Source organism: Silurus aristotelis (genome assembly GCF_946808225.1).
Source record: "Silurus aristotelis genome assembly, chromosome: 2".
NCBI classification, from domain to species: Eukaryota; Metazoa; Chordata; class Actinopteri; order Siluriformes; family Siluridae; genus Silurus; species Silurus aristotelis.
Genome location: NC_139575.1, coordinates 19519316 through 19534414, shown reverse-complemented (window position 1 = coordinate 19534414; position 15099 = coordinate 19519316). Strand labels below are relative to the sequence as shown.

The following is a 15099-nucleotide window of genomic DNA, read 5'->3' as shown; positions in this document are numbered from 1 at the left end:
GCACTTTCGCCCCGCCCTCAGCCGCGCCGCCAGCCAATCAGAGGCCGCGGATCCAGACTTCATACACCTCCACATCATCAGCTCCTAATGATCAGTCCAGCTGAAGCGCACAATCACTACTAATATTTTCCAACAGTAACAGTTCATTCAAAATCATTACATTTCTTAAGTAACATGAACTTTTTTCTTTCACGTAAACTCTAATTTGTTAACTCGTTTCTCAATCCAAGTGTCAATTCAACCAGGTAGCTAAGGCAGACTTTCACCCCATCTGGTGCCTCTATATTCAACCTACAGGACTGTGGAAACTATAAAGAACTATAAAACATATACGGTTGCAATGTTCAAACATTTTCCTATGAAGGGCCCAAGTTAAAAATTGGAGTGAGCGCCATGAGGCCTGAGAAAAAAAAAAGTCTTTCATTGTACCAAATATTATATTAGATTGAAAGTTGCAATGGTCATCAAAGTTGAAAAGTTCATCTCATTTATGATTTCATAATATTTCAAATGAAATGAATAAATAGAAAACGTGACCCCACAATCTGCACTAACAATTGCATTTTTTTTTTAAAGTTCTAGTTCTGTGAAACTTAAACAATGAGAAACCGTCCAATTTATTGTACAATTGAGTGCAATGCCTAATACAGATGTTCGGTGACCTTTGATAATAGACATGAAAACATGGTTCTTCTTTCTGAAAAGACACTTATAAAATGTTTTCTTCCCTTCTTATATATGGCATTGTGAGACAAATTAAAGGGCACTACAGGCCAACTTTGGGCATCTATGGTTAGGGTGAAGAAAAGAATGATTATGTATGTTAACTACTTATAGATTTCACCTGTTTTCATAGACTGTTAAAGCTTATTTTACCTTTTAAAATCTGTTCCTGTTCAGGACAACACTTTATTTTATTTTATAGATGTTAGGAGAACTGTGACACATTAACTGACACTGGTAAGCAGACACACACAAGCTTCACAGATGCAGTAATGGTGTCTAAACGAATTGATTATTTGAATCAGAAATGTTCCTGTTGCAGCACTATGAATGTTGTTAATCAACTAATTTCATTTGTTTACATACTTTTACTGATTGGTTCATGGTTTAAAAACTAACTAAAAAAAATAAAAAAATAAAAATAACATTTAAAAAAAAAAAAATAAATATATAAATAAATAAATAAATAAATATATATATATATATATATATATATATATATATATATATATATATATATATATATATATATATATATACACATACAGAGAGAGAGAGAGAAAGAGAGAGAGAGAGAAAGAGAGAGAGAGAAAAAGAGGCCTCCTTGCAGTACTAAGACAGTCCACTAGGGTCTTGAACCTCATTCTGTCAGGTCTGGTTTTTCTTTCAAATGCAGGAATGTGCTGTATGCACGGTGGCCAGAATGAAGTGGTACTTTAACAGAGGTTGAGTTTGAGCTGTAACCCACCCCCAACTGTAACCCTTACACAATAATATCCACCTCTCAAAGGTCTTTGCAAAGCTAATGCCACTATGTTCCACCCTGCCTTGCCTGTAGCAGTTGCAGCTGTTATGTTTAATGTGCTGTATTTATTGTTGGTCTACTTGCTCCTTTTCTTAAATCGTTTTACTATTTTTTTGGTTTTCTTTTTATGTGGATATGCATACTGTCACTTTTCTGCAATGAGTCGCACAAACGCCTTAAAACACTCTCCTCTTTATCTGTGGTAAAAAAAGAAGGCAAACATTTAAATCGAACAATACTGAAACGAAATGTCACTTTTTTGTGTCTAGTTAAATTCTGATTCAACAATCAGTAGCACTGACTTGATGATCCTCAGTTTAATCATTAATTAAACTGACATTAAAAAAAAAAACATGAGAAAGTAATATTCAGGTGAAGGATTGTACTGCAAGATATAATAATTCTGCATTGCAGCTGCTGAGTGTGTATATTAAGTCTACACATCTGTTATATTATCAAGGTTTTGTAATGTAAAATATTACACCAAGATAAATTGTCAGACATTTTTTTCCAGCCTTAATTTGAAATTGCAACATATAAAAATAAAGTGAATCTGAAACATTCAAAGGAAATATACAAATACATATGCAATCAAAATAAAATGCAAATAAGTGCAACAAGTGGTTTTTTGCATAAGTATATACCCAGGTTTTATTTGATGTGGCTGTGTTTACAATAAGCCAATCACAAACATATGCTCAAGAGTGATTATCGTTATCATGATTATCATGCTAAATAAATCTAAAAAGTTTCAGAAGGATTTTCTTCATATCTTCTTGGTTTCATCTGACTGCTAAATCTATGGCCTGCAAAGAGCTTACAAAGTATGTGTGGTATCTCACTTGTTGAAAGGTTGTTCAAAGGAGGGGTATAAAAGCATTTCTAAAAATTTACATGTACCACAGAACACTGTATACGGCGTAACAGACAAATCGAGAAAATAAGACTTTACACTGACATCACTATGAGCAGCAGGACGGCGTTTCAAAATTTTAAAAGAACCAGACAAAAAGGCTGCCAAAAGACTTACGGCAACATTAAAGGAGCTGCAGGACTCCCTGCATGTGATAACAATCTTTCATATTCTTCACATGTGTGGGCTGTGGGGCAGGCAAGCTAGACTTTACTCTTTCCTTACAAAACAAATCCGAGCTCAAATCACCCCAAAACATGTGGCAACATGTGTTACATGTGTATTTTGTTTGCATTACATATTACTGTTAAAATAAATTCCAAAAGGGATGTTTGGTCCAAAAAAAATAGGACTTTTATGTATGTAGAGGGATTCTCATTGATTTTAATACTAAATGTTCAGGTGTCTACTAGAAAGCTTAAGACGAGAAGGAATTTCAACAAAACCGACCCAATACACAAATCCTAATAAACAAACCCAGAGCTGTGCACAAGAGATGCCCTTATAAATGTATCTAGAAAGTTTTTGCCAATATTACCATGTCAAGATGTACCACCCTGATAATAAGAATAAAGTGCTACACAATTGATTAGTTTAGGGGTGTGCACACTTATGCAACTGGGCTGTCATGATTTGTTTTTTTTTTTAGTTCATTTTCTCTAAAAACTTTATTCACACATCGTGTTACTGTAGTTCGAGAGCATTGAACGTACCGAGAGAAAAGAAGAAGCCAATAAACATCTTTGGTTAACTTAAGTCTGTTTTATTGTATTTCTTACTAAAACAAAAGACCCTGACATACACAGCCTAAAATTTATATAGCATTAGATATATCTAACAAATCCTAGTCAGTAAAATATGTGCTTGTCTCATAAAATATCAATTATTACAATAATTCTTTTTTTTTTGTTTTTTTTTTGCTACAGACGCTTGCATTGAACGTTGAGTTCTCTTTGACCCCAAATATAGCCCCTGTAGTATAACCAAATACATTTCAAATTGAAACATAGCCAAAGAATGACAAGGTATCGTGAGCAAGCCTGGCTCTTTTTTTTTTTTGCAGGTTAGGCTGATGAATCCGAGTAGAAATGCACACTTATGCTTCGAGTGCAGGGTGTAGGTTCAGTACAGGGTCACCACTTGGGCTTTTCTTGAACCCAGCATGGCTGTAGCCTACCAGAATTGTGCTGCATGTCCTTGACTTAGAGAGGTATATTAAAAACTTTAGATCTAAGCAGCGTGAGCAGGGCAGAAAACGAAGGTCCCTTCAAAGTGTCTCTTAATTGAAAGTTGTCTCCAAAAGCTGTATTGTCCCGCAATCTCACATGTGGGGCTTTTCTGCTGTCCAAAAAAAGAAAAAAAAACAGAGTTTTCCAGCTTTTGGAACACACCCAGTGTCAAAGAAGTTGTTGAGAGTATTGGTCCACTGTGGTTTAAGGGAAGCCCGCATATGATTTATAAAAAAAAAAAAAAATACACTTGCAAAGTAAAACAGTCAGACTAGAGTGCAAGGAACAGATGCAAGAACATCTAAGAACATTCATACTTTGTGTGAGAAGAGATTGAGGAAAGAAGCTGGAAATGTAAATACATAAAAATTTAACTAAAGACAAAGAATTTTAATAAGCACTAAGAACAGACAGAGATGGAACCATGGATCAGTGGGACACCATTAAGAGAGAAATGCGAGTGCTGCTGTGGTTTTTAAAAGAAACTGTTTGTCTAACAGTCTCAATGTTTACACCGTCTGCCTAGCTGCAGCGAAATAGACGCTAAAGCCTCGTCGATACCGTTCCTGCTGCGTCACCATTTCTCGAATCAAGGACAAAATCTTGAGACTGTCCAATACCTTCTTTTCGAACTCAGACACAGCTAACGTGCTTCGACAAGAGCTGACGAATCTATAGGTTGGCTGTGACTCATGTTTATGACTCGTAGTGTTAAAACCATCTCTAGCATTCATTTGAAGAATGACTCAAATCTACCCAGCAGTCTTCGCTTATTATCTAATAATAAAGACACCAGAGAAGCAACGGGAACTACAGATGTTTCATTTCCAATATGATTTGTGCTAATCTGCGAAGAGCACCACTCTTTTTAGCGACTCTCAGACACAGAATAAGCATACTTCACTGCTAATTTCAAACATCAATTCACCTGATTTAGGATTGGGGCTGTTGAAGCAGTTCTGAAGGGATTTGTCAGACATGCCTTTAAACTCTGTGGAGGGATAAGCTGTAGGCCATCAGCACACAAAGCCGCAGGCGTTAACAACCCCCCCAACCCCACCCCACCCCATTCCGAGCCAAATGGGGAGAAGCGGTGGAGAGAGAGAGAGAGAGAGAGAGAGAGAGAACATCCCATTCACACCATTACTGCAAACAGCAAAGGGAGCCATCATTGGCCTGACTAACACACAACATGGCAGACAAAGGAAGCCAATCACTCAACCATTTCATAGTGCAGAGTGTTTGTGTGTGTGGGTCTGTTTAAAGAAAGCAGGTGGGCTAATGGATGGGTCATTCCTAGTTAAGGCTTTCTTTTTTATTTATTTATTTATTTTTAAGTCAGAATTGTTGTTGCATTGCTCAGGATTCATATCTGTTTCGAGCATATGTGTTGTAAAGTTTTATTCGTCCTTCAAAATCACATGAAAAAAAAGCATGTCCCACTGTGTGTTGTGAAGCCTGGAGCTATTTTGTTACTAAAGTGTTATCAGCTTCCTGTTGTCCGTGACCCAAACGAACTCGCATTACTCCTTAGGAATGTCACTGTGCTTTAAGCCCAACCATTTGAGACTAATAAATAAATAAAGAGGCGCAATTGAATATCTGTGAAGCAATATGGATATATATATCTTGCGATTTGCGTTCGATTAGATCTCTAATATCGTGTGAATTTAACAGTTCAGATACATTTCCAATTAAAGCATCCATTTAAAATCCTGTCCTCCTTAAAATAAACCAGTTTACAAAAAAAACCCAAGAAGTTAAATGCATACAAAATGCATATAAAATAACATTTAATGATTCTTCTTTAAACAGACGGGTTTCAATGAGACTTCAATAATGATAAATAATAACAAGGTAAATAAAGTGTAAAAAAAACAACAAAAAAAGAGATAGATAGACTATGAAATGCAAGATAAAATGCCTTCAATCTGTCAGGACAGTTTACATGAAGTAGGACATGAATAAGCACAAAGCGGTGTGGTCACTCCATAGTCTACCTTAGGATTGTTCTAAATCTGTAAATGTATTGTGTAAGTTTTATACTGCGTTAGAGGGACTCGATTCGGTAAAATCGCAGATTAAACAGTCAGCGTTTCAGAGATTCATTACTTGACTTTCATGATCAGATATTTCTATACAGTAAAAAACCAAAACAAAACAAAATAAATCTAAAAAGCAGCTAGTTCTTTTTCCCCCTACAGGATATGAAAACTGTCTGTGTGTAGTTTACACGTGATCAGGCTTTATGTGCAAGCTAGAATGTGAATGCTACATGTCTGAAGAACCAAGCTTGTGCCTTTATTATGGCAAAGTGACGCTTTCAACTGCAATACAAAAAGGCATTTAGATTGTAACATGCCTTCTCATTTTTAATTTTTTTTTTAGAACAAAATGCCCCCCAAAAACATTAAAAGTGGCAGTAAATGGTATTTTATCTGTTCTAATTCAGTCACACGCAATAGTATCTCTGATAATTACATGGCTTATCAAGATATTAGAACAGGCATTCATCTTTCCAAAACCTCCTACATCTATTATTTGATATTTATTTTCCTTAAACTTTTTTTTTTATCACATTTTAAAAGAGATTCTACTTATTGCTCCTTTAAAATGGAGTGCGTGTGTGTGTGTGTGTGTGTGTGTGTGTGTGTAGTTACATAAGGCAAGCTCCCAATAAATGGTATGAAAGCTTACTGAGAGAAAGGACTGAACACCAGCTGGGTGATATAAGAAAGTGCCCTACATTAATACACCATTCCGTTCCATTCTACCAGGCTTCTGTAGGTCGGTCACTGTTTAGCGCAAAGAACCGATTTCTATAGCTTGTACTAGAGGCTGAATTTAAGGGACCAAATTAGTAAACAGGAAGACAAATATTTCAAAGATGGCACGCACACGAAGGCATCCACCGAGCATGTATGTGTATGGAAACTTCTGTGGAGGATTTTCTACTGGATGTGGTGGTGGAAAGGCAAAAAATTCCAAGTGTGGCTACCTTAGTCCACGTAGATTAAATCTCTTATCCAAGATATTAGAACATTTAAAACAGTCTGATATAGACTTTAGGTGATATAATTATAAGTAGTAGTAATAATAATAATAATAATAATAATAATAATAAAAGTCTGAGGTTTTCCTTGGCAGTCTCTGAAAAGAGAAGCTCTTTGTGTGGCTCCACAATTCCCACATGAACCTTTCCTGGTTTTAGGCTACCACCAAAGTAAAGAGCATTTTGCATCTGATATTAGAGAAGCCTAAATGTCTTCTCAATTTCATCTTCTCTTTTTCCTTTCACCCAAAGACCCCCCCCATCCCTCCACCCCCCCAATATGGATAAACTGTGGGCCTGTCTCCTTAATTCTCTTTTCTCAGAGGCGTGTCTGGGCTTCGGGGACGTAGATCTCGATGTTGTCTGAGCTCTCGGTGGTCGAGTTCTGTTTGACTGACTGCGCTCTCTTGGCTGCCATCAGTCTCTTGCGGGCTTCCTGCCTCTGTTTATCTGCCGTCTCGCTGCTTTTCTCTCGGTTCAACACCGCCTTGGTCTTCCCAGGCTTCTTTGGCACAGGTGGAGCCTGTTTCTGAGTTTTCTAGAGAGCAGAAGTACACAGAAACTGGGTTTACATGCATAGTCATTTGGCAGTTATCGAATTATTCATGTAGGTATGCAAACAGAATGGCAAATATATTTAATCAGAAGAATTGATTCAATTTCAAATGAGATTCTAACCCTGAGCTATTCAACACATACATACATACCTACACACACACGTAGATATATACATATACATATATATACACACACACACACACACACACACACACACACACACACACACACACACACACACACACACACACACAGTACAGACCAAAAGTTTGGACACACCTTCTCATTCAAAGAGTTTTCTTTATTTTCATGACTATGAAAATTGTAGATTCACACTGAAGGCATCAAAACTATGAATTAACACATGTGGAATTATATATGGAATTATATACATAACAAAAAAGTGTGAAAAAACTGAAAAATGTCATATTCTAGGTTCTTCAAAGTAGCCACCTTTTGCTTTGATTACTGCTTTGCACACTCTTGGCATTCTCTTGATGCCTACTTTGAAGAACCTACAATATGACATTTTCAGTTCACTTTTTTGTTATGTATATAATTCCATATATAATTCCACATGTGTTAATTCATAGTTTTGATGCCTTCAGTGTGACTCTACAATTTTCATAGTCATGAAAATAAAGAAAACTCTTTGAATAAGAAGGTGTGTCCAAACTTTTGGTCTGTACTGTAATATATATATATATATATATATACACATACATTTACTATTATGATTTTTCTACTACATGGGTGTGCAAGCATGACTGAAAACTCACAAATAGATCACTACTAATCGATGGGTTGGTCTATACAAAAGTTTGACTAATTACAAGTGACACTATATTGTCGAAAGTTTGCAGACACCTGGTCTTAAGTTTGGTATGTGCTTTTTAAGCCTTGCATTGCACTTTTAATCCCAATTTGCTCATATAATTCCCTCCATTCTTCTGGAAAGATGTTCCACTAGATTTTGTAGTGTGCTTGTGGACATGTGTGTTCATCAGCCACAAGGGTGTTAGTAAAGTCAGGTACTGATGCAGGGCGAGGAGGCCTGTGAATTCATACAGTAGCCTATACCTGTTTGTCTGGAGAATCTCGATCCAGTTTCCAGTCATTAGATTTGAGGTGGTAAAGCTCATCAAACTTGAGGCTAATGTCTTCTATCGAGAGCTGCAGAAGATCCCAGAATCCTGCCAAGTCCTGAGCTGTGGGCCTTGGGTTAGCATTCACATTCTACAGAAAAAAAATCCAGAGAGAAAAGAAGAAAAAACAATTAGCATCTTAATTGGGATTATTACTTAAAACAAGCAAATATAAAACACGGCTGTAAGGTGGACTGGCTGCTAGTTGTAAATGATTGGTAAAGGATAAGATGGAGGAATTAATGCTTTTGAAATTTGAAAGCTGCCAAATAGACACAAGGGGGCAGTGTAACACAAGAATGATCAAAAACCAAGACACCAGTCAGTCAGGGCTCATTCAGAGCCACCATTTACTTTTGGGAGGTGAAATTTAACAGGAAAACCTAAAGCGACAGTAACCCGAGCTGACTGAGGCTTGATTACGCTGTCCACCTCACTGCATTCCATCGTTTTGTATTTATGCCTCCGCGCTCTAAAATTCTGTCTTCTGATTGGTCAGGCATTTTTGATATATTTTTCTTCCTAAAGCAGCACAGCTCTGACAGTAGTGGCATGGAATCTCAGTAAATAAAAGACTTTGAACTACCAATCAGAAGGTTATGAGTACAAATCCAAGAATGTCATCCAAGTACCATAAATGTAATTGCAGTGGTGGCAAATCACACAGATGCTTATTGAGCTTCCCTGTTAGTGATCTGAAACAGCTTTATATCTTCAGCACAAGACTTTGTGCCGCCTCTCTAACATGACACGTAGCATTTTTTATTCTTTTCGGTTTTTCCTAATATTAAGGGAGGTGAAAAAAAAAACGTGTGCAGACTCAAACTAATTTATTGCAGAAAGATTAACATCCTAACATTAAATGTGTAAATCTTTATAAATAAGAACGTTGTAATCACTAGCAATTTTCTGAGGCATAATAAGAACAAAAACACTTAAATAAATGCTGTTATTATTGAATAATCCACTTCAGGGCAGCAATAGTACTTTACTTTGCACTCGACCACACTGCACCACCTCAACGGTGGAACATCCTGAGGTCTTTTGTTTCTTACTTTCATCCCTATGTTGTAAGATGGCCATGTTCATATGCAGATATTTTTACACGCTGAAAAATTTCCAAACCGTTTAAAAGACGCATCCCTGTGTACGCTGTCGGAAATCTCAGTTTAAATAAATATACAAATATTTACCTGCCATCCACACCATATTTATATGCAGCCGACCAGACGAAATTACTGGCAAAAAAATGAGAATCTCTCAACAAGAGTTCTGGCGGTGGACCAAGAAGCTGCTGTTACGGCTGCATATCAGGTAAACGTTCAGCTGCATCACTTGATTTTCAAGACGCTTTGCATCATTTTAGACTCTGCAAAATGTCCTCTACGTGTCCTTATTAAATAGATGCGTAAAATATCTTTTTCAAACTTTGGTAATATCACCCCGACAGATGCTCTTCAAATCTGCTGCATTTGTTTCCTCAAATCAAAACGTGCGACACGAGCACACGGAAAAACAACAAAAAAGACATTAAAAGAGATTGATCAAGTATCACGAATGAACAGCCCAATGATAAAATCATTAAAAAAATTAAAATAAACGTGAAGAAAAAATAAATAAATAAAAGAAATGACAAAAAAATAGAGCTTGGAAAATATCTTCAGCAGCTTTCTTTCCAATATTATCCAATAGTAATAATATCCTGATTATATCCTGAGCTCAGATGGTAAACCGGGTATTTGTTCTATTTGTTGGGTTGCGTGATGGTTTGATTGTACAAGCTGTTTTTACAGATCATTAGGCTGCAAGTAGACATGGCCTGCCTGACCCTGTTTCTTCTTAGCTTCATGTTCAACTTTATAACAGACTTGCTTTAAAATCACTTCTACACGTCTACAAGTGTTTGTACTTTGATCTAATCAGCTGATGGTGTGAGATTATAAAGGATTACTTCATGGCAGTGGGTGACATTCTTCAGCTATGTATATAACAATAGTCAGTGACGGTGATGTGCAGATAGCATGAAAACCATAATCTATTTTTTCTGTGATCGATCGCTTACTTGTGTGTGAGGAACAATAAAAGAGAAACTCACCAAATTTTGTTCACATAGCCCTCTGAACTGCTGAAACTTTTGAGACATGAGGAGCTGAGCACTGCCCACTGCACTGCGCACCTTACCCAGCACTGCGCACACACACACACACACACACACACACACACACACACACACACACACACACACTCAATAATTTGCACACACACCTTACAAACCACCTGCCATAAACACAAACAGTACACATGCAATATTATCTGTTCATTCTAAACAAAAAAAATGTATATGCAATTTTGTCCCATATAAATAAAGGCTTTTCTGTAATAACAGCGCTGATTGAAAAGGTTTGATATTTTCACAATAGGCAGTACTTTCACAGTCAACCCTCCATTTTAGTCCCTTGTTTTTTATTTATTTTTATTCGCTCTTACAATTCAACTACAACAACCACCCAATTCACTACTGACACCAAAAATGTAATCCAAAACCACCACCGACACCAAATTTATCAGTCAATATTTAAAACTGATCACATCCAATTTAGTTTTTTAGAGCTTAAATAAGTCTTGAGCAGTCTCAAATAAAGTGCTTTTGTTAAAAAAAAATAAAAATCTAGATAAACCTGAATGGCAGAAATGCTGAATAATGAAATGTGGAATATTTGACCCTTTTTTGCCTTTAGCTGTTGAAAAATTAGCCAGGTTGAAAACCACCAGATGGCGCTACATTTAAATCTGGCTGAAAAATTATTGGATTATGCTACAGTCTATGGCGACCACACCATACATTTCCTTTTTTTTTTTTTTTTTTTTTAAATAAATAGTAATTTCAGGTACTCGTGTATATATTTAAAAAACTATGAATGCACATGATGCATCAAAAAAATGATGCACAGACAAACACGCATCATTTACTCCCTTACCCTCCTCTGAGAGCTGGTGCTCTTTGGTCTCCTCGTCCATCTGTTTGCACCATCCCTCCATCCGTGCGGTCTCTGCCTGCAGCAGCTTCAGGAACCAATGTCCATCTCTCCGGCATGCAGACATGCCACCTGACGACACGTGCGTGGGGCCTCCGTTTCCGGTCCCATTCCCGCTCTCCAGCCAGGGGTCAGGCGGAGGCAGGGAGGAGGGGTCGAGGGCGGGGTCTAAACTCTCTGAAAACGAAGAAGAGCTGCTTCTTGTTGTTGAGCGATTAGTCAGGAGCTGACGAGAAGGGCCGCTGGTTGTCACAACATCATCGTCGTGGCTACCATTGTCGAGAGAAACTTGAGCGTGGAAATCCACGGCTTGGCTGGCACTGTTCACCATGACTTTTTTCTCAGTGGGTCTTGAGGAGTTGGTGTTGGATGTAACACTGGTGACGGAATTAAGAGAGAGATCTTGTGTGTCTGAGTCAGTTTCTTGCTTTGATGCCATACTACTGGAGCGGCTGAGTCTAAAAAGTGTAGAAGAGAGAAACAATGAAAAACTTAGACAATATGAATATCCTTCCAAAAAAAAAAATTTTAATTGTTCTGTTCTAGACAAAGAGCTTTAGTGAAAAACTCCTTAGGCAAGTCCTTGGATTCTTATCTGTAACTGATATACTGTATGTGAAAGCCTATGCACAGAACAGCGTACACTGTTCTGAATACCAGATTGAAAAGTGCTGAATTTAGTGAGCTACTTTTACAGCAGACAGGAAGTAGGAGGAATCTCTGGTGGGAGTGTGAAATATACACACACATACATTATATATAAAATTAATATATTATATATATATCACACACACATACATACATACATACATACATACATACATAAACATACACACAATATGCGCCAAAACATATAGTACTAAAACTTGTGCCTCTCAAATGCGCATGTGCGTTTGTCGGTGGGACAGAGCTCCAGCTGCACTTGTTCCAAGTAGTGAAAAGGAAGTTGTTGGAAATGGGTTTCTTGGCAGAGCAAAAAGTTTGCATAGTTGAGCATTATCTGTGCTCATACAGAAGTGGTCGTGATCGTGTCCTCACATGAATAGACAGTGGTATCGACAGGACAGGGCAAACAGCCATGCCGCTCGAGAATCTCTAGCCATGCTGCAGGAAAACTTTCCAGGACGGATCATTTCACGTGGTATTGAGCTACTCGCGACTTCTCATGAACGATCAGATTTTTCGTAAGATTGCTCTTAGTCCGGTTCCAAATGAAAAGTCGCGAACTATCGAGGTCACGAGTGTCAAATTCCACTGTATTTTATTTTTCTTCTTTCAGCTGCTCCCATTAGTGGTCGCCACATCCGTCTCCATAACCGCCTGTCCTCTGTACATCTGCCTCTTTCAAACCAACTACCTGCATGTTTTCCCTCACCACATCCATAAACCTCCTCCTTGGTCTTCCTCTTTTCCTTCTTCCTGGTGGCTCCACCCTCAGCATTCTCCTACTGATATCCCCCATGTCCCTCCTCTGCACATGTCCAAACCATCTTAATCTCGCCTCCCTCACCTTGTCTCCAAAACGTCCTACATGTGCTGTCCCTCTAATAAACTCATTTCTAATCCTGTCCATCCTCATCACTCCCAACAAAAATCTCAACATCTTCAGCTCTGCTACCTCCAGCTCCGCCTCCTGTCTTTTACTCAATGCCACTGTCTTTAAACCATACAAAATCACAGGTCTCACCACAGTCCTATAAACTTCCCCTTTCACTCTTGCAGATACTCTTCTATCACTGATCACTCCTGCCACTCTTCTCCACCCTGCCTGCACTCTTTTCTTCACTTCTCTAATACACTCTTCATTACTTTGCACTGTTGAGCCCAAGTACCTGAATTCCTCCACCTTCTCCAGCTCTTCTCCCTGCAACCGCACCACTCCACTGCCCTCCCTCTCATTCACACACATGTACTCTGTCTTACTCCTACTTTCATTCCCCTTCTCTCCAGCATGTACCTCCACCTCTCCAGGCTCTTCTCAACCTGCTCCCTACTCTCACCACAAATAACAAAATCATCCGCAAATATGATAATCCATGGAGACTGCTGTCTGACCTCGTCCATCAACCTGTCCATCACCACTGCAAAGAGGAAAGGGCTCAGAACCGATCCTTGATGCGGCCCAACCTCCACCTTGAACCAGTCTGTCGTTCCTACTGCACACTTCACTGCTGTCACACTGTCCTCATACATATCCTGTAGCACCCTCACATACTTCTCTCCCTCATATAATCAAAAACAAAAATCAACTGGTCCTCATCAGCTCTTAGAATTAGGTAAACTTGGATCATTGATTGGGTCAATGATCCCAAGCACAGCAGCAAATCTATTTCAGAATGGCTGAAATAAACAGAATCAAGGTGTCGCAATGGCCTTGTCAAAGTCGTGACCTCAACCTAAATAAAATGCTATTGCAGAACGATAAAAGAGCAGCACATAAACAAATGCCTGCAAACTTCGATGAACTCAATCAATGGTGAAAGAAGAGTGAGCGGAGTCTTTAAAGCATTACAGAAAAAGCATACTTCAAGTTATTACTGCTAAAGCTGCTTCTACAAGCTACTGAATCACATGGATGTTTATTACGTCCTGATATGTAAATTATAAATTCATATAATTTGGAGGTGTACTTTCGTTTTCACATCTGTGTTATCTTTATAAGCAATGTAGGAGCGCACGGTGGGTCGATCAACCCAAGAACAAACCTTTTCAGAAATTCATATTTATGGAACAATAGTGGTAAAATATCTTGGACAATAGCTGCACTTTTCTTCCTCTTGAAAGTTATTAATAAAATATAAGGTTACAGGCAGCGAGACAGGAAGTACTCACGTCCAGCCGTCCTCCACCTGCACTCCAATTGACTGGAATTTGGCCAATGGCGGAGGTGTCTCGACTCGGGTCTGAATTTCCTGGATGCTGTCTACCTATTATTTTAATCACAGGGTGTAGGGTTTAGCAACATTCATTGATTCCAAAGGTCACATAGACATTATAATAGTGTAAAGAGAAACATGTAAAAAAAAAAAAAAAAAATACATATGACATACAACAAATATTCTGTACTGATGATCATGATCGCAAAGAAATCAAGTCTGAAGACAAAACGTATAGTTTGATGTGTAGTGCTCAATATTAGTACGTGATTAAGTCGTCCAACGTTTTCTTGCAGTCTATAGCATCTTTTAAAAAGCCAGATCAGTCAAAAATCATAGCCGACGTGTGCACCCACCTGTATACCAATAGAGGAAAGTTTGCGACGGGGTACGTGCTCCGTCCTGGGCTCGTCTGTTGCGCCTCCTGCCTTCAACTGCTCATTCTGCAGCTCACGAGAGGAGTTGGATGCAAGCACAACAGCTGCTGGAACCTCGCTAGGTCCAAGCACAGACGGATGATTTCGTGACCCTTTTGTCAGGCTGCTGTCGGACGAGCTGCCGTTGGTGTGGCTCCTGCGCTCGTGGTTGTCCAGGTAACCGTCTTGCGCCGATTCGGTGCTGCTCTGCACTGTGACTGAGATAAAGGGCTTGGAGTTGGAATTGCGGGGAGGGACAGGGGGCGGAGCTATCTTCTTACACGTTGTTATACATGTTGAGACTGCACAGAAGAGTGTTAAAAGTAAACGTTACCATTACAACCAAA

General features: G+C 38.5%; 1 protein-coding gene across 5 annotated transcripts in view; it reads right to left on the bottom strand.

Moving 5' to 3' along the window:
* Positions 1–3183: 3183 nt before the first annotated feature.
* dlgap4b (discs, large homolog-associated protein 4b) overlaps positions 3184–15099 on the bottom strand; it is a 106803-nt gene continuing 94887 nt past the window's right edge. For 4 of the 5 annotated variants that reach the window (XM_083528022.1, XM_083528023.1, XM_083528025.1 and 1 more), the window contains 6 exons: positions 14689–15054; positions 14293–14383; positions 11404–11918; positions 10521–10612; positions 8361–8516; positions 3184–7260 (listed from right to left, as the gene is read on the bottom strand). In XM_083528022.1, coding sequence (XP_083384148.1) covers positions 7042–7260; positions 8361–8516; positions 10521–10612; positions 11404–11918; positions 14293–14383; positions 14689–15054 — 1439 coding nt within the window. In that variant the 3' untranslated portion in view covers positions 3184–7041. The remainder of the gene's footprint in view (positions 7261–8360; positions 8517–10520; positions 10613–11403; positions 11919–14292; positions 14384–14688; positions 15055–15099) is intronic. The other variant, XM_083528024.1, reaches the window with a different exon arrangement.